Source organism: Dreissena polymorpha, chromosome 14 (genome assembly GCF_020536995.1).
Source record: "Dreissena polymorpha isolate Duluth1 chromosome 14, UMN_Dpol_1.0, whole genome shotgun sequence".
Taxonomy (NCBI): domain Eukaryota; kingdom Metazoa; phylum Mollusca; class Bivalvia; order Myida; family Dreissenidae; genus Dreissena; species Dreissena polymorpha.
The window spans coordinates 53,912,354-53,930,898 of NC_068368.1; the positions used below are offsets into that span (position 1 = coordinate 53,912,354).

General features: G+C 35.5%; 1 protein-coding gene across 1 annotated transcript in view; it reads left to right on the top strand.

Moving 5' to 3' along the window:
* The first annotated feature begins 39 nt into the window (after positions 1-39).
* Positions 40-18,545, top strand: part of LOC127857810 (uncharacterized) — a 30,574-nt gene continuing 12,068 nt past the window's right edge. The window contains exons 1-5 of the mRNA XM_052394480.1: positions 40-71; positions 11,840-12,041; positions 12,351-12,406; positions 14,044-14,176; positions 14,838-14,872. Coding sequence (XP_052250440.1) covers positions 11,849-12,041; positions 12,351-12,406; positions 14,044-14,176; positions 14,838-14,872 — 417 coding nt within the window. The 5' untranslated portion in view covers positions 40-71; positions 11,840-11,848. The remainder of the gene's footprint in view (positions 72-11,839; positions 12,042-12,350; positions 12,407-14,043; positions 14,177-14,837; positions 14,873-18,545) is intronic.

Here is an 18,545-nt window from a genome sequence, read left to right on the forward strand (position 1 = left end):
TAACCTTAAAGTTATTTATAGCGAAATTAAAATTAGGAATCGATAGTTTACAGCAAACGAGTGAAACACAGGTGTGTGTGTTTTGTATTTTATCTACAATTTATACAAAAGGTACACTCAGGTATAGAAAAATCATTAATGTTGTTGTTTGTTGCGCGTAATCGTGGCACATATGCTAACCATCATAACATGCATTCGATGAAAATAATTACTAGTTCATCAATTCGGATAAATATTTCGGATATCTGTTTAAATACACGTTGGACCTACCAGTGCAGTACCAGTTGTAGATGAAATGTTCCTTTAAACCTTTAAACTGCAAATAACACCCCTTAATTTTCTCTTTAACTCTGTTAAACTATAACCATATGCTGACTAAGATACTTTGCATTTCAAACTACAAAATGTACATGTAGCCTCTAAACCTATAAGTTCGTGCACCTTAAATTTCAATGGCATATCTTTCATGAAAGATCATTAGACAATAAATAAACGTGATATATACTTTATGATGTATCTTTTGTTTAACAAATAACGAGTGAAGTATGTTGGTTGACAGATAATAATGGAATTACGTACCTTTAAACATTCGTGTATATGGTAGTCTGCGTCACACAGAATTACCCTATAAGATCGTGCATCGATTTTGATGACGACACAGCGAGGCCCTGGGATGTGTTTATAATAGCCGATATATGTTTTTGTGAATATGTGTTTATTTGAATTAAATATTTGTTGTTTTAGATGAATTTCATGAATAAACTGTAATGAAAATAATGGTTTAAACAAAACTTGTGTTCATAAAAACGAAAGATGAACGGTGATAACTGTTTTCAGAGGTCTAGATAAAGTGTATTTACTAATGGAAAAAAGCTAAATAAAATTCTATTCACAATTGGGGCATAAAAGGCTGTCACCCCTTCTAATGACAGTTGTTTTGTGACAAAATCCCAAATTGACGCAGTGAGAACCTTTATCGCAATAGGCCGGACACGATCTTAACGTATGGTCTCGTGTCAACATTTGGGGGAAAATTTTTCCGCATATACAGCATACTTTAATCGTATTGTAATGCAAAGTACAGAGTCCAAAATACAAATTCTAGACGGGCCTCCAAGGGAAACTACTCTTACAACATTTTACGATCAAAACATTGACAAACATAGCCGTCTGGTGAAGGAAATGTGCAGATTTTAAACATTGTTTAGGCTATTTCTTTGGAACGAGGTCAGAAAAACAGACAATTTATATCATATTTATTTATTTTTTTCTCATGATTGTTGTCTTATCGGCTGTGGAAATTCTCGCATTAAAAAAGTGAACAGTTTTCGGGTACGTGCGTTCGAATGTTGCTTAGAAGTTTACGTCATAAAAAAGTACACGATCTTATAGGGCTGCACGAAGTTATAGGAATAGAGGATACAGAAAGAATTTAGAGCATGGAAGTAATACATTTACTACTAGTCTTATTTATAAGACACGCAAAAAATTTAGAGATACTTTTTATATGGGCTAAATTCTTTGGAACGTCTTGTCGGTGAAGGACCATTTATGTGGTGGACACCAGAAAGTTTAAATTTTCATCACTTTGCGTAAAATTGCGAAATAACATTACCAACTCATTCAGTTTTAGTCCAGAAGTCCATTTTTACCTCAAATATTGAATTGAAGTTAGAAAGGCATATATTCTTAAGTTAAAATTCTGTTTAAATTGCAACAATATCACTGACCTTTTGCCATATTATGAAACAGATTTAAATATCAACCAATCAGAAGAAGGCATTACGATGTAACGTGTACGCGTAATTTTATTTAACATGAGCTTTTTACACCGACTTTTACCTAACTAGATCTAGTATGCTCATCTTTGTCAATTTAATAAGCATATGTTCAAAACAGATATGGTGCAGTTTCTATTCACTCTCAGGGTTTTTTTTTACTAAGAAAGTGACGCCGATAATCGGAGTCTTCCCCTACCAGAATTTTTCCCCTAAAACTACCATTTCCCCTCCAAAAATATAATTTTTCACCAAAATATAATATTTTACCCTCAAAGAAATGTTTTTTCTTTCTTTTGGGAAGTCGACACTTATCCTATTTGTACCATGTACAACGATCTCGCTCTCTCTCTCTCCCGAAGAACACTCAAATCTGGGAATCCCAGTGATTCTATATATAGCTATTAAATTACGTCATGGAAACCGGGCAACTAATCGTATTAATCATGTGACTATTTTGATGGATTCCGGTCTTGCGCGAGAAGGGTGATTCGTCAATTAATTACCGGAAACCAGTCGAGTTTTCATCTGGGTTATGTGAAAGCCAAGATGGGTATAAACGTTAAAACAGAAAAAAAGTCTCACAATTGGCGTTCATACACGAACAAAATAAAACGTTCGGACTTGGAAAATATTAATTGCGTTGACGCATTTTTTAAGAATTAATCATCAAAAACCGTTGAAACCCAGCAGGATTTGGAGGTACATGTAATCAACATCGATTAATACTGTCGGATTATTGTGAAAGTGAAAGTAGACAATCTGCAGCTGCCGCACCTTTCCCTTCCAATACTGTAGCAGATCTAGATCGTCAACCCATTCATCATGAAATTGAAATCACAATATTGAAATCGTTCCCCGGCCCCAGTTGAAAACATTTCCCATTATTAGATCTACCCCTGCAACTTTATTTAGGACTTTGACTTAAATATCATACTTGTTCATGTCTTTAAGAACAAAAAGGTCAGAGACATGTCTCTTTTTCTAAAAAAAACCCTGAAGTCTGTAGGCGAGTTATAGACATTGAAATTAATAGTTTTTATTTTTTCCCCAAATATGTCTTTTTCGCGCTCGATTTTCCCCTTTTACCCAGCGTCCAGCGTCTTCCCCTTTTTCTAAAAAAAACCCCTGGCTCTTCTAAGTTTCAGCAACTGTTTATGCACGTCTTTTTCGCACCTCTGACTGTGTTGTTTTATGAACTTACATTCTACGTTACATAGGACGGTATACTGTACGATCTTTATCAATATTATTTATGTACAGTATAAAAATAAAAGATGTAATTTATTTCAGAACTTTTTAATTATCACTTTAGAAAAAAAACAATGCTTAATTCATCCAGAAAAGTAAAATAACATCGGTTTACTATGTAACGCTCTGCACCACAACAGACGAACGCAAACTGTATTTTACACTGTTTATTCTTCCACATTTAAACCAGATGCTTTACATCAAGGCCATGTTATTCGATTTACATCTACACAGCCAGCGAATCGAGATATTGAAAAATTGAATAGTGGTTGGATTTAAATTGCTCATGCGTGCAAAACTCGAAGTGTCATTACATAATTTTTACGGAACATTATAGAAAAATGAATTATCTACACAGGTATGTAAATATTATTGCAATCCGTTGATATTAAGTGTCTAATATTGGGGCTTGAATGTTGCTCACAAAATCCTTGCGCAACAATATAGACAAAGAAGGAAAAATGTCCACCATTGTTTAAATGCTTCAGCCGTTGTACGCTCCATATTTTTTTTACCAAAAAAAAAGTAGCTTAATATTTGAGAGCGTCAACAAGTTGGACTACATTTACTACTTGGAACACATTTAAAGATGACCTACAAAATCCCATCTCAAAAAACATTCCAACAAAGCTAATTAAACAGCTAGACACTTCCTTTGGTATCTAAGAATTAAAAATAGAACTGAACACATTTTAACACAAATATCTTAAATCTAAATAACAAAATAGTAAAAGCAATCATCTAAAGAAACTAAAAAGCCGAAGCTAACAAGAGCAGCGCAAGGCATATTGGTAATATATTGAAACCCACATCTTTGACATCCCAATTTTAGAACAAGATAACCCAGCACACTGTTAGATTAAAAAACACAATGCTCATACGTCGAGACTAAAAAAAAAGCCAGACTGAACATCCTCTTTGGAAAAATTGTCTCCAAAAGTCTGAAATACAAAACAAAGCTAAATATCTGTAATAAACAATTCAAGGATGCCCTGCACCAATCACATCTGATGCTATTCCTGACAAAGGCCCCTACCCTTATCCCTCCATACCAAACATCAAAATCACAGAAAATAGAATAACAAAACAATTACAAAATCTTAAAATCCACAAATTAAGCTTCAGGTCCAGATGAAATACCCAGTGGAATACTAAAGGAATACAATGCAGAAATATATCCCCAATGCTGACTTCAATCTTAAAAACGTCCCAGTCTCTTGGAAAAAGCCCAACTGATTAGAAATGTTCAAATTTATGCCCAGTTTTTAAAAAAGGAGACTTACATAAATGCTATAAATAACAAGCCAATATCACTTACATGAACATGCATTTGCTGTAAAATACTTGAACATGTCATCAATAGGTCTATCATGTCTCACCTTGATAAAAATAATATCTTATATGACCTCCAACACAGGTTTAGACCTTCCCATTTTTGCTTAACACAATTGACAGTCACATTATTCCTCCAAAACCTAGCCCTATCAAATAATCAAGGTATACAAACTTCCATCATCTTTATGGATTTTGCAAAAGCCTGCATTTAAGTACACTAACAGCACCTCATATACAAACTAAAATACTATGGAATTTATTCAAATGCTTTCTTCTGGATATCTTACTTCCTAACAAATAGAACCCAGATTGTTGTTTTAGAGGGAATCATGCCAGACAAGGTGCCTGTAACCTCTAGAGTTCCACAGGGTATATTCTTGGGAGCCACTTTATTTCTTATCTACATAAATGACTTTGCTGATTATATAAAACATAGCACTCTGAGACTTCTTGCAGATACAGTACACTCCACGCGTTTTCCTCAAAAAACGCGCTAACGCCGCGTTTTTTTTTTCCTGCTAGCGAGTGTAAACGCGGAGTTTGTAAGCGAGGTAAAACGCGGCGTTCCGCCGAGTTCGCTAAACCCGCGGCGTATATTACATGTACTTTTGCCTAGTCGGTAAAGGTTACAATATACTAAATCTTTTTGGAGTGCAATGCTATACTCTCTAAAAACATGAACATCATTTATTTGAAGACACGGTTCTCTGTAGGGTCACTTGCCATGACTTTATTTTAGTATATTTCTGTGTGCCTGTGGCAGGGAAAACATTGTTGTTTACTAGAAATTCACTCTTTTATCTGAAGATTGGAGACTACATAAGACTTTGACAGATGGCGGGAAACCCTCATGAACTGGATAGAAGCCGGTAAATAGATGGCCGTAAAACAGTGACTTTTGATTCGTGACGAGTTCTTTCTTACATATCGCGTGACCTATCTTTTTTATTGCTTAAATCAATTCGGCTTGGAATGCTCTTCGAGAAAAGGTATGGTTATGAGGGTCTCTATGCGCAAAAGTTTGACTTTATTTTTCGTTAAAGTTATTGCTTTTACATTGAATTTGTGTAGGAAATCTTTTACTATATTGTAACCTAAACTAGCTTTAGGTAAAAAATGTAATATCATCTGCAAGTGCAAAATATGACTGGGAAAGCTGATTTTTGGTCATTTCTTAGCAAAAGAGAAGAAAATTAGTGCATTAAATGCATGAATTCAGATTATTTGACCTGGAATAGTTGTTTTTCAAGTTGATCCCCCACCCTTGTATAGCCGAATAAGGGCTAAATTGCTTTCCGACTTAAATTCAAAGGCATTTTGGTTGACCGTGTAGCGTTATTGTGCTACATGCAGTCAGAATTCAACGCCAAGGACTCCGCAATCCAGTAACGCAACAATAGCTTGTGCGTAAAGCATAAACATTCAAACACAGCCCCATTTCACCTACATGGAATGGCGGACATTTTTACAGTTTTGACAGTGCAACAGATGCTTAACTGAGCCAGCTTTCATATTTAGTACAATCATGCATATAACAAGCTTTATCACCTCATATTATTCATAGAAATACACTTAAAATACATAAATGCATGTTTTTTTCTTCATTGTATATCTATTTCTATTGGGTATTTTGACTTTTTCAGGTAGAGGAATGTCTGCAACTAAGCCGAGGGCCACTGGATAAGGGTTGTTGATGGTAAAACAGGTAATAATACTAATTTATTATCATGTACACAGGCAAATAAGCATATTTATGATGCTTAAGGTGTGAAATACTGTCCTAATCAGTTTTGTGGTCACTCAAATTCTTGCCGTCGTGCAATTCCCATGCAGTTTGTATCGATTATTCCGCGTCCTGACACGTAAAGCTCGTGCTCTGTTGGCAGCAGAAGTTGGCACTCAACATGTTTATCCTTGTTCCTGAGCATGTATGCAGCACAGCTGAGTTGATTTGCTACTTGTTACCCTACAATTAGCTTGTGTTTGGTACTGTTTTCTCACAATATGCTTACAGTCATGGTTCCGGCTTGAGAAGATGTCGCGTCCGACTTAAACATAGGATTGTTGTAGCGAGTGTCCCCTTCATCGTTTACATTAGAGGGATCTTTTTGACAAAATTTGGCACTTTCAGCAACCAGTTTTGTTTTTTATTTGGTAAATGCTTCTGTCATTCAGTGATTTAAGGGCAGTATTGACTTTATTCGCTTGTCTTTGCATACAGAGGTGACATGGATCAATGATGTTTGTTGTGTTGAGAATTCTGCGGGAAGCTGTGTCCCCAAAAGAAGTACTAGAAACCCCTTTCAGGAAGCCTGCATTGATCTGAGCTGCCTTTTTGCCCCTGTTACTACATGGAACCTCATTTCTAAGCTTAAAATGCTTGCCTACATATATGTATCTTGTTCATTTTAACCTTTCCGTCCATTCTATACCCCCAAAATGAGCATTTTTTCTTTCGCTTGGTTATGAATCCCCATTTTTTACCCAGATTGCCACCCTAAAAATAGTCAAAAGTACTTATTTTGTGCCCAAAATATGAAATTTTGTATTCTCTTGAACCTCTAAATGAGAGCTGGCAATGCATATTGACCATCTGCTGCAGTTTAAAGGCACCCATGACATTATATGCTAGGATATATCATTGGCCTCTGGCAAATAAATGGGCTCCGAGCGACAAGGCGCGTTTCAAGATTTCACACTTTTATTGGTGCTAAACAACAAGTTATTGGAAGCTTATTGATTTCTTCTCTTCAAAGAATCTTTGATCTCTCATTTGTACTAATTTGTTTATTGTCTTGGATGAAATTGGATTTTCTTTGCTTTGAGATTGACATTTTTGGGGTGATTTAAAAAAAAAACACACAAAAAAGACATTATCAAAATTGCTTAGAGTGAAAATATCTAACAAATTCATTCTTTCACCACCCTGCATAAGCCCCACGTGCATGTCCATTTGGTTTGTTTTGGTATTTTGTTGCAGATATTGAACTTAACACATTTAAATCTTAAAGGGACATTTAAGCTTTAACAGGCCTAAAATCGCCTTCTTTGGACCGAAAACACCCGCGTGTGAAAATATGAAAAAAAATGGCCAAATGGACAGATAATCCAGCCAAACTTATTATATGTGTGCAATATGAGTAGGAAGATAAGAATACGCAAGAAAAACACATTTTAATCAGAAGATATTTTTCCTTTAGGTTACAATATACTAAATCTTTTTGGAGTGCAATGCTATACTCTCTAAAAACATGAACATCATTTATTTGAAGACACGGTTCTCTGTAGGGTCACTTGCCATGACTTTATTTTAGTATATTTCTGTGTGCCTGTGGCAGGGAAAACATTGTTGTTTACTAGAAATTCACTCTTTTATCTGAAGATTGGAGACTACATAAGACTTTGACAGATGGCGGGAAACCCTCATGAACTGGATAGAAGCCGGTAAATAGATGGCCGTAAAACAGTGACTTTTGATTCGTGACGAGTTCTTTCTTACATATCGCGTGACCTATCTTTTTTATTGCTTAAATCAATTCGGCTTGGAATGCTCTTCGAGAAAAGGTATGGTTATGAGGGTCTCTATGCGCAAAAGTTTGACTTTATTTTTCGTTAAAGTTATTGCTTTTACATTGAATTTGTGTAGGAAATCTTTTACTATATTGTAACCTAAATGCAGACAATTTCCGTTCTTATCAGCGACCGTCGCGCAACACCGCGTTAGCAGTGTGCTTCTGGGCATGCCAAAAAAATGAAAAACATTGTCATTAAAAATTGTTTAAATACTGTGGCTTATAAAAATAGAGATAATTGTATAAACAATTCATATATGTTTTTATTCACAGGTACGTCGATAATATGAATGAATATACGACAGGTAAAGCGTTTTGACCAATTAATATTTAATTAATAACACATATAACACCAGAATAAATGTTCCGTTTAATTTCCAAATGAGAATAATTGTTTGTAATCCGAAACACGCTTCCGATTTTTAATGTTAACACGACGTTTACAAATGCTTCCAATATACAGTCATCATATATTTCCCGACAAAAGCGCGCGAAAATATGTCGCAATGTACAAGTTCAAGGTTTATGCGTGAAAAGCGTGTAAAGCGTGTGTGTATTGATTTTTTGATACAAACTTTGTAGTGCAGAGAACACTGAATTCTGTTGATTTCGGTTAACAGTTTCTTTGGTATTTTTTAACACAATTATATCACGAGTTTTTTTTTATTTCCTCCAAATTAATTTCAATTCAAATATCTTTATCGTTACGGTATTTTAGTATAGTAAATATTGAAACAGTTGTATTGTATACAGATTAAAGAGAACATCTGGACGGAACTGGATAAAGTGTTTGGCGTTATGTGTTGTTTAAACAAAATGGATTAACATGTGTGAATGTCACTCTGCAGATTTGGTCCATAATTACTGGTAAATAATGTTTTGAATGTCGACGCAACTAGAATACAACTGTGAATATTTAATGCAACATCAACTCAATAGTTACCACCTTCTTTTAACAATCAATGGAATAACCTACCTACAAAGATAAAATAAATGCATTAGTGAGCAGAGAATTGACTTTGTTCCGACAATTAAAACCATTCCTTTTTATGCATTGTTGAACGTTTTTACTACAGTAAGTTATGCGTTCAGACAGGAAGCGGCTTTCCTTTGATAACATCAAACTGTCAATTCACACATATTTCCGAGACTTTTAATAGGGTCCTCGGTCATTTGTTTACATGTTCAGTATAGAAAAAACACCTGCGTACATGAAAACTTTGAATTAAATTATCAAAATAAAAACAATGTTGCAAACTGTGATTATATTAATTGGTAAGTATGAGTTTAAAGACGACGATTTGTTTGTCATAAATCAACGAGTTTTCTATACAACTACTTCTACAACCACGTGGGGATCGATCTATCTTGGTTGTTATTTAATGGTATATTATATATACATATAAATAAATATATATATATACTTGTATTAAATGTAATTTTATGTGAAAATCAGGAAGTCAAACAAAGTTAAATTGATCGTAATCTCGTTAAACACTGAGTTTCGCCGCGTTGCCAACGCCGAGGGCCGCCGCGTCGGCTTATCAATTTTGCCGATCGTTCAACGCGGTGTCCAAAATCATGCAAACGCCGCGTATCGCGAAATTTCCTTAATCTCCGCGGCGTAACTGCACGCGGCGTATGGAGGGAAATTGGGGAAAACGCGTGGAGTGTACTGTATTAGCATCATGTACAAAAATATCAAAAACCTCTCCAATGCCCACAAGCTCCAAATAGATGTTAAAGCTGCTGGTCGATTGGGGGACTGGTTAATGCAATTCCATGAAAACAGTCTCAGCATTACTCAAAAAACAAAACCTATCATCTTCTCATATACATATGTAAACTACATGATCACATCCTTGAAAAAATAAATCGCAACAAATATCTAGGTCTTACACACCAAAGTAACCTCAAATGGAATAAACATATTAATCCAAACACATATAATGCAAGCCAGGCACTAGGATTTCTTTGCGGCAACCTAAAAATTAGCCCATCAAAACTTAAAGATATTTGTTACAAAGCAATAAATAGGCCTAAATTAGAATACTCCTCAACTGTCTGGGACCCTCATACACAAGCTCAAATAGATCAACTCGAAAAAGTATTAAAAAACATGCAGCAAGATTTCTAACAAACAGTTATCACAACCTAAGCTCAGAAATTAATATGATAGACAGCCGCAATTGGCCCACACTTGAAACACGAAGAAAAAAATCTGTCTCATCAGTTACCATCACTCCTCCTGATAATCTTCTTGTTCCTGTCCCCACCATGTAGGCTTTTAAATCAGAAACGTAGTTTACCCTTTCACACTTAGAAGCAAAATAGGTATGTGCAAACAGCATAAAACCAGAGCAGCCTGCAAGTAACTCGCAGTCTGTTCAGGTTTTATGCTGTTTGCTACTCATCAGTATCTTAGGGTTGGAAATGAATCCTTACAAACTTGAATAGAATATTAAGAATGGACTTAAATATAATTTGATTTTCTAAAGGACGTCAAATGCATCAAAGTGCGTTTCTGAGTGGTCAAGAGTTAAAACATCTTAGAAATACATGTTTTTCCTAATAATAATTGTTGCAATTATGATGGATGATTAATAAATTCACTTGAATGTTTGAACATATTGTTACTCTTGCATGCAAGCCAGGGGTAGTTGCTCCATTGGTGATTGAAGTTAAACTTAGGTGAGCCACCCAGAGCCATTTTGGTTCTCTTTTTTTTGGAAACTCAATTTTAGCTCACCTGAGCACAATGTGCTCATGGTGAGCCAGGGCCCTCAATCTATCAAATCTGCCGCCGAATTTCGGCGGCAGTTCCCCACCTGAAAAGTATACTTTTTTCCCCTTTTGGGGGGGAAAATTTCCTCTAAAAAAATCTCAATTCTATTTCAATTTAATCTTTTCAAACAAACTAAAATATGAAAAATGCAATGAATATAGTGCAAATATGTACAAATGTAATAATGAGAGAGTAAGTAAAAAATCCCCCCAAAATGGAAACGCCACGAAAATTCCCCCTCCTAAGGGCTGCGGACCCCTTCCCCCAAAGTAGTGTGAGGGCGCTGTGAGCTTTTGTGATCACTTTTTGTCAGTCGTGCGTGGTCGGTCGTGCAGTGTCAACATTTGCCTTGTTAAAACTCTAGAGGCCACATTCATTGTCCGATCTTCATGAAATTTGTCAGAAGATTTGTCTCAATGATATCTTGGACGAGTTCGAAAATGGCATCAATTGCTTGAAAAACCTTTTTGCCAGGGGATGGGGCATTTTTATGTCCCCCACCACTATAGTGGGGGACATATTGTTTTTGCCCTGTGTGTTGGTTTGTTGCTTTGTTTGTTTGCGTCAAATTTTAACATTTGCCATAACTTTTGCAATATTGAAGATAGCAACTTTATATTTGGCATGCACATGTATCTGATGGAGCTGCACAATTTGAGTGCTAAAAGGTCAAGGTCATCCTTTAAGGTCAAATATATGGGTAACTACAAATCGCTCATTTAATGTACACTTATGCATTTTGAAGATAGCAACTTGATATTTGGCATGCATGTGTATCTCATGGAGCTGCACATTTTGAGTGGTGAAAGGCCCAGGTCAAGGTCATCCTTCAAGGTAAGGTCAAATATGTGGACATAGTGCTTCACAAACGCATCTTGTTTTTAATATGGCTATACATGTACAAGGCTATAGTTAAACCTTGTTTACACTCTAGAGACCACATTTATCGTCCAATCTTCATGAAACTTGGTCAGGTGATTTGTCCCAATGATATCTTGGACAAGTTTAAAAATGATTCTGCTTTGTTGAAAAACAATGTCACCAGGGGCGGGCATTTTTCCTTATATGGTTTAAGTTAAACATTATTAACACTAGTTTATTTTTATTTTCATATTTAGATCAAGTGTATGGAAGTAATTGTGCGACAAGGCGGGACGGCAGGAGTCCTTGACTCTCCCTCAGGTCTTGATGACAACATGTTCCCTACTGACCAGCAGGATGAAGACAATCAGTTGGTTGCCATTGTGGCTGCAGATGGGGAAGACACTGGGACCATATATCAAGCAATGCTCATGTCAGATATGCTACCAAAGCAAGCAGGTGATATAAACCACCATAGTTACCACTCCTACCTGTCCTGTAGTATTGTAGATCAGAGAAATAATATCAGAATGAAAAGTAACACCCACTGCTTTCCCTTTTGGTTGGTTTACACCCAAATATTCCAACTTTTTTTGCATAATTTTTTTTTATAACTTACTTAATTTCTTCAACATATGCTTACTCCTGAATTATGATTACTCATACATAAAATCATATCTGTTTAATAGATCCCGATCAATTTAGGAATCACTGTCACTATTTATTCAACTAAGAAATAATATATGACCATCTTAATATTTACTTCAGAACCTAAGTTAAACTTGGATGAACAGAAGGAGTACACAGAGGGATGGAATATTCAGGTAAAACCAATCATAGTTACTTTTTTAAATCCTTTTTCAGTGTTTTTTTTTCATTAAAAATCGGGTCTGGTAACCGGACACATTCCCAATGGAAAATAGTATATATTTTTCCCAAATGGGAGCTAAAATTTCCCAATGGAAGGTTTTTTGTGGTTTTTTTTAGATATAAATATTTTTTTCATCTCCCATCAATATAAGATCAACTTTAGTAAATATAATACTGTACACACTTGTATGTTCAATTTTGAAGCATTAGTTAGCAAAACAACACTAATTTCCCAATTTTAGTCAAAACGCGGCGAATTTTCCCAATCTAAAGGGACCTGGCCCCATTCCCAAAATGGTGAAAAAAAACTTTTTTTTGTCAATAATCTGCCATGCTATCCTTCATCAACATACAGTCCACTCTCGTTATCTCGACATCGGATATCTCGATATTCTCGATATGTCGAGGTAAGCTCAATGTCCCAACTTTTTTCCTTCTTTTTTCCTTCTTTATCTATGTAAGTAAACATCGCATATCTCGATTTTCGTTATGTCGAATTATTCGATATGTCGATATAAAATTTTGTCCCGAGTCCCGATTTTACATGAATTTACTGTGGTTTATCTCGAAGTGCGAATAACTGTCCCAGTGTCGGAAAAAGGTGCGAAAATGCATTGAGTTATATTTTTGCGTATATAAAACGTAGTAAAGATAATAACGATGATAAAGACAAGACTTAAAATGGTTTTTCATTTGTATTTGATCCTGTACTTATAATCTATTGCACTTTGCATTTCAAACAACAAAATGTACATGTACAGTTCAGTATTCCGGAACGTGATTTACGCATGTTAAGATGGAAAACCCTCGTCTTGATTAGAGGTCAATTGCATCATCACTTTAAATAGCAACATAACCAGATGTTTACTCGACAGTCTAGAAAAATTATAACCGCATGTTTTCATCAATTCTGTAATACTTAAAACGTCATTTTAAGCATTAAAATAGCAATATTAATCGTGCCTCGTAAAAATGCGTATACATGTATATTAGGAAGAGAGTATTAAGCCTCATGTTGACGGCTTTGTAAGACCGCTTAGCAGGTAATTATATGTTAAAAACAAGGTAAAATTGCGTCTCATTTTCGTTTGAAAACGCCTAATCGGATATCTCGAACTCTCGTTATCTCGATATTTTTTCATGTTCCCGCCGACTTCGAGATAACGAGAGTGGACTGTACCTCATTTATGCTCTAAACTATTATTTGTATGCCCCCTTCGAAGAAGAGGGGGTATAATGTTTTGCACATGTCGGTCCGTCCACCAGATGGTTTCCGGATGATAACTCTAGAACACTTAGGCCTAGGATCATGAAACTTGATGGGTACATTGATCATGACTGGCAGATGACCCCTATTGATTTTCAGGTCACTAGGTCAAAGGTCAAGGTCACAGTGACTCGAAATAGTAAAATGGTTTCCAGATGATAACTCAAGAATGCTTACGCCTAGGATCATGAAACTTCATAGGTACATTGTCATAGAAAATGTTCATTGTTAAGTAAAATTGAAAAGCAAGATTCAAGAAAAACGTAACAGAAATCGCATTTATTTCCATTCCCTTCAATCTACTGATGCTTATGTTTTTACCAGCACAAAGATGAGGGTGGCCAAGAGCAAATGAATCATTCCACCTCCTCCTCCTCAACTGACCTGTCCATCTCACAGAGCTCCTCCTCATCTTCCCTCAACTACAAGGCTGCAACCTGCCCTTCCAAACCCCCAGGTAAGAAGCCATAAAACCCACCAAGCATTGTCCTTCAACTTCTACTTCATTCAGATCTTTGAGTGAATATTGTTGAAGTTCTGTATTACAAGTACTAAGAGCCATTGTTTTCCTTTCTTTAGCTTATTTTTTCATGCCAACAAATTAATGATTCATCATTTTTGTATCCTGTTTTATCGCCGACATAGACTTTACAGAAGCAAATGTTTGTTATTTGTTCCCTACATGTGCTTTTTAACTGATTTGTCTAAACAAAAAATGGATTTACTTGACAATTACCTAAATGCTTATGTAAATAGTATTTGTCTTTATTTTCAGAGAAATTGTAATATTATTACCCTGAAAACACAATGAAATATCTAGTCAATATTAAAGTTTGATACTACACGTATTAAGAAACCCGTAATAAACTATGTTAAGTTTTTGGTATGCAACAACCATGCAATAACTTGTTATTTGACGCAAACATGTTTCCAACCATATGTCATTGCTGTATAATGAGGCAAAATCTCCCACCACAAGTGCTTGGCAACCAAAAATGTCAACAGCACATTTTTCCAGATGGCACAGCACGCAGCTGAAGCATCTAGATCATCTGATATTTATCTTATGTTGACGTAGGTTGATTTACAGACTTTGATTTTGCATTGTTTTGTTTCAGATGAGACAGCCGCATCAGATCAGCGCAGATACTCGGTATGCAACTTTGCTTAAGTGCTTATTCTGTCAGTATTTAAAGCGAGTATATACGATCTTGTCAAATATTTATTTATTTATATAAAATGTGTAAAAAACTTATTAAACATATATTTTTATATAAATTAAAATAAAAGTTAAGAAGAACATGTGTCCAAAAATGCTTAATAAACCAGATATTCTATTCTGAAATCGAAAAAGGCTGTACAGTCGAATTCGCCAGCATGTAAATCATGCATGTACAATGTGATTCTAAATTTAGTTTAACGGTTCATTTTAAATTCCTGCAACGATATCTATTCATACGACACATGAACACTAACTAAAAAGACGAATGCTTTGGTTTTTGTAGGAACATATGTACGAAATATATTCGTCACAATCGGCTCGGGGCGCTATTTTGTCTTTGCAGCATGTTATGAAATTCGTCTTCAATGTATACATTTTTAACCAGGTTTTTAACCAGGTTTTCCGAAGGAAAAAACTGGTTATTAGATTGGCGAATGCGGGCGGGCTGGCTGGCTAGCGGGCTGGCTGGCTGGCTGGCGGGCTGGCGGAACAAGCTTGTCCGGGCCATAACTATGTCGTTCATTGTCAGATTTTAAAATCATTTGGCACATTTGTTCACCATCATTGGACGGTGTGTCGCGCGAAAGAATTACGTCTATATCTCCAAGGTCAAGGTCACACTTTGAGTTCAAAGGTCAAAAATGGCCATAAATGAGCTTGTCCGAGCCATAACTATGTCGTTCATTGTCAGATTTTAAAATCATTTGGCACATTTGTTCACCATCATTGGACGGTGTGTCGCGCGAAATAATTACGTCGATATCTCCAAGGTCAAGGTCACACTTTGAGTTCAAAGGTAAAAAATAGCCATAAATGAGCTTGTCTGGGCTATAACTATGTCATTCATTATGATATTTTAAAATCATTTGGCACATTTGTTCACCATCATGGGACGGTGTGTTGCACAAAAGAATCACGTCAATATCTCCAATGTCAAGGTCGCCACGACTAAAAATAGATTTATTTTAAAACAAACTTACAAAGGGTGTTAATTTTGTTTGTTCATTTAAAAAGTTCAGTCTGAGTTGTATCCCTTTATCAGATTTTTTTTCACAATGAAAACCTGGTTTTGTGACAATTTTGTCCCTTGTTCTTGCCTATTTTGTGTTATTGTAACATATTTTATCAATATATTACAATTTAACAAGTATAAAAAATCGTATAATCTCGCTTTAAGATAGTTTAAATGTTGATGGGATTTTGCTCAGTTTTAACTGCAAAGACTGAGCTTTTACAGTTGTGCAAGTCCATAAAATGCTTTAAGCTACAATAATCTGTCGTCCTTATTTGTTGAACAAATTATTCTGATAAGTACCATTCGGAAATGCCAGTTTTTGGCTGAGGCAAAACATCTTAAAATGGCCTAAAACTTTTTGTTTTACACAGAAGGGCATAAGGGCATGGTAAAGTAAGTTTAAAAAGGGCATCGTAAAGTAAATTTAAAAAGTGCATTTTAATGCATCTTTAATTAAACAAATTAAAAAAATTGGGGGGGGGGGGGGGGGGGGGAGAATTAAAGCATGTTAGTGTAACGTGTGCTTATTCTGTTATGGATGTATTTAATGAAATTTATTTCAAATGTTATCTTTTAAAGTCTTTAATTTCACTTCCATGCTTTAACAGATAACTGTTCAGAGTGATAAATATTATAAGGCAGAATATGAATTTGATGACACACATAGCCACTTACATTAACCTTAAACCCTCTTTGTCTTTTGCAGTTTGCAAACGATAATCTTGTCAAATTGGTTTACTTAAGAGCTGAACTCTTATTGACAAACACACGTTTTTGTTGCATGCATTCACTGTAAACATTTCCAATAAATGTGTGTTGATGGTATCTAAAATGTATTCTCCGTCATTGATGGACAAACTCATTGCATTAAGCTATACTTTATTCATATGATGTCCATGCAAATAATTCAATTGCTATTTGTCATTTTTGCCTAGTATCCTCATATTTTGCTACATTATTAGCCTTCTTTGAACAATAACGTACTTTACAGGTGTGCATGGCAATGTAAAATTGTGTAAGACCACATCCAATGTGACTATTATCAGTAATAAATTGGATATATGCCAAAAGCAAGGACATGCCATTGTAAACATGGCAAGGACATCTTATGCCAAACAATTTCCACAGCTTTATCAGTCTCTTGGCAGTATGATTTATACCATACAATAGATACGATGGTCAGAATAAAGATTGTAGGCCATAGTGCATTATATAAGGTATTAGTTAATTAGGTAGAGATCATTGCATTTCTGTTGATGTTTAAGAAGTATATAAACAAAGAGTAACATTGATCAAATGACAAATCTAACATAAGATTGCTTTCCAAATGATTAATATATTTGCATAGGAATAACAAGTGGATTCTGGCGTTTATATTTTGCTTCTTTGTGATTAAATTTCTTATGAAAGTGTTTTTTAGCTCGGCTGTTTTCGGAGAAAACCCAAGGTATTGTCATAGCCAGCTCGTCGTCCGCCATCTGCCGTCCGCCGTGATAAAACCTTAACATTGGCTCTACAATCAAAGAGCTTCCACCTACAACATTGAAACTTAATATGTAGATGCACCTTGATGAGTTCTACGCCACACCCATTTTTGGGTCACTAGGTCAAAGGTTAAGGTCACTGTGACCTCTAAAAAAAAAAAAAATTTGACAAGCTTTCATTTATTCAAAACTGCATCCGCAGCCGAGCGTTGGCACCCGTTATGCAGTGCTCTTGTTTTTCACTTCTTGATATACCGGCAAGTAAAGAAAGCTTTGCCACTTAGCTCACCTGAGCACAACGTGCTTATGGTGAGCTTTTGTTATCAACTTTTGTCTGTCTGTGTCGACAGTCGTCAACATTTATCTTGTTAACATTCTAGATGCCACATTTATTGTCTAATTTTCATGGAATTGGGTCAGAACAATCGTCCCAATAATGTCTCAGCTAAGTTCAATAATGGTTTCAATCCGCTGCAAAACATGGCCACCAAGGGCGGGGAAGTTTTTCTAATGGGGGTATAGTGAAACCCTGGAACACTCTAATGGTCACATTTATTGTCCAATCTTCATGAAACATGTTTAGAACATTTGTCTAAATGATATCTCAGCTGGTTCAAAAATGGTATCCCTCCATGGAAAAACATTGCTGCCAGGGGGGCGGGGAAATTTTCCAAATATGGATATAGTAAAACTTTGTTAACACTCTAAAAGTCACACTTTTAGTCTTGTAACTTAGTCAGAAGATTTGTTTTAATGATATCTGGACCGAATTAAAAAATGGTTAAGGGGTTTTAAAAAAAATTGCCGCCAGGGGGAAGGGAATTGTGCTTATATGGCTTTTGTAAAACCTTGTTAACCGACATATTTTGCTACATTTATTTGTCAATGTTTATGAAACTTGGTCAGAATATTTGTCCAAGTCAAATCTTGGTTGAGTTTGAAACTGGGTCATGTTAGCCACAAGGTTAAATAAAAAATCTTGTTTAAACTCTAGAAGTCACTTTCTTTGTCAAATCTTCATGAACCTCTTAAGAGCATTTGTTCTAACAATATCCCAGTAAAGTTAAAAAATAAAAATGGGCATAGAAATGAAATATTTATGTTT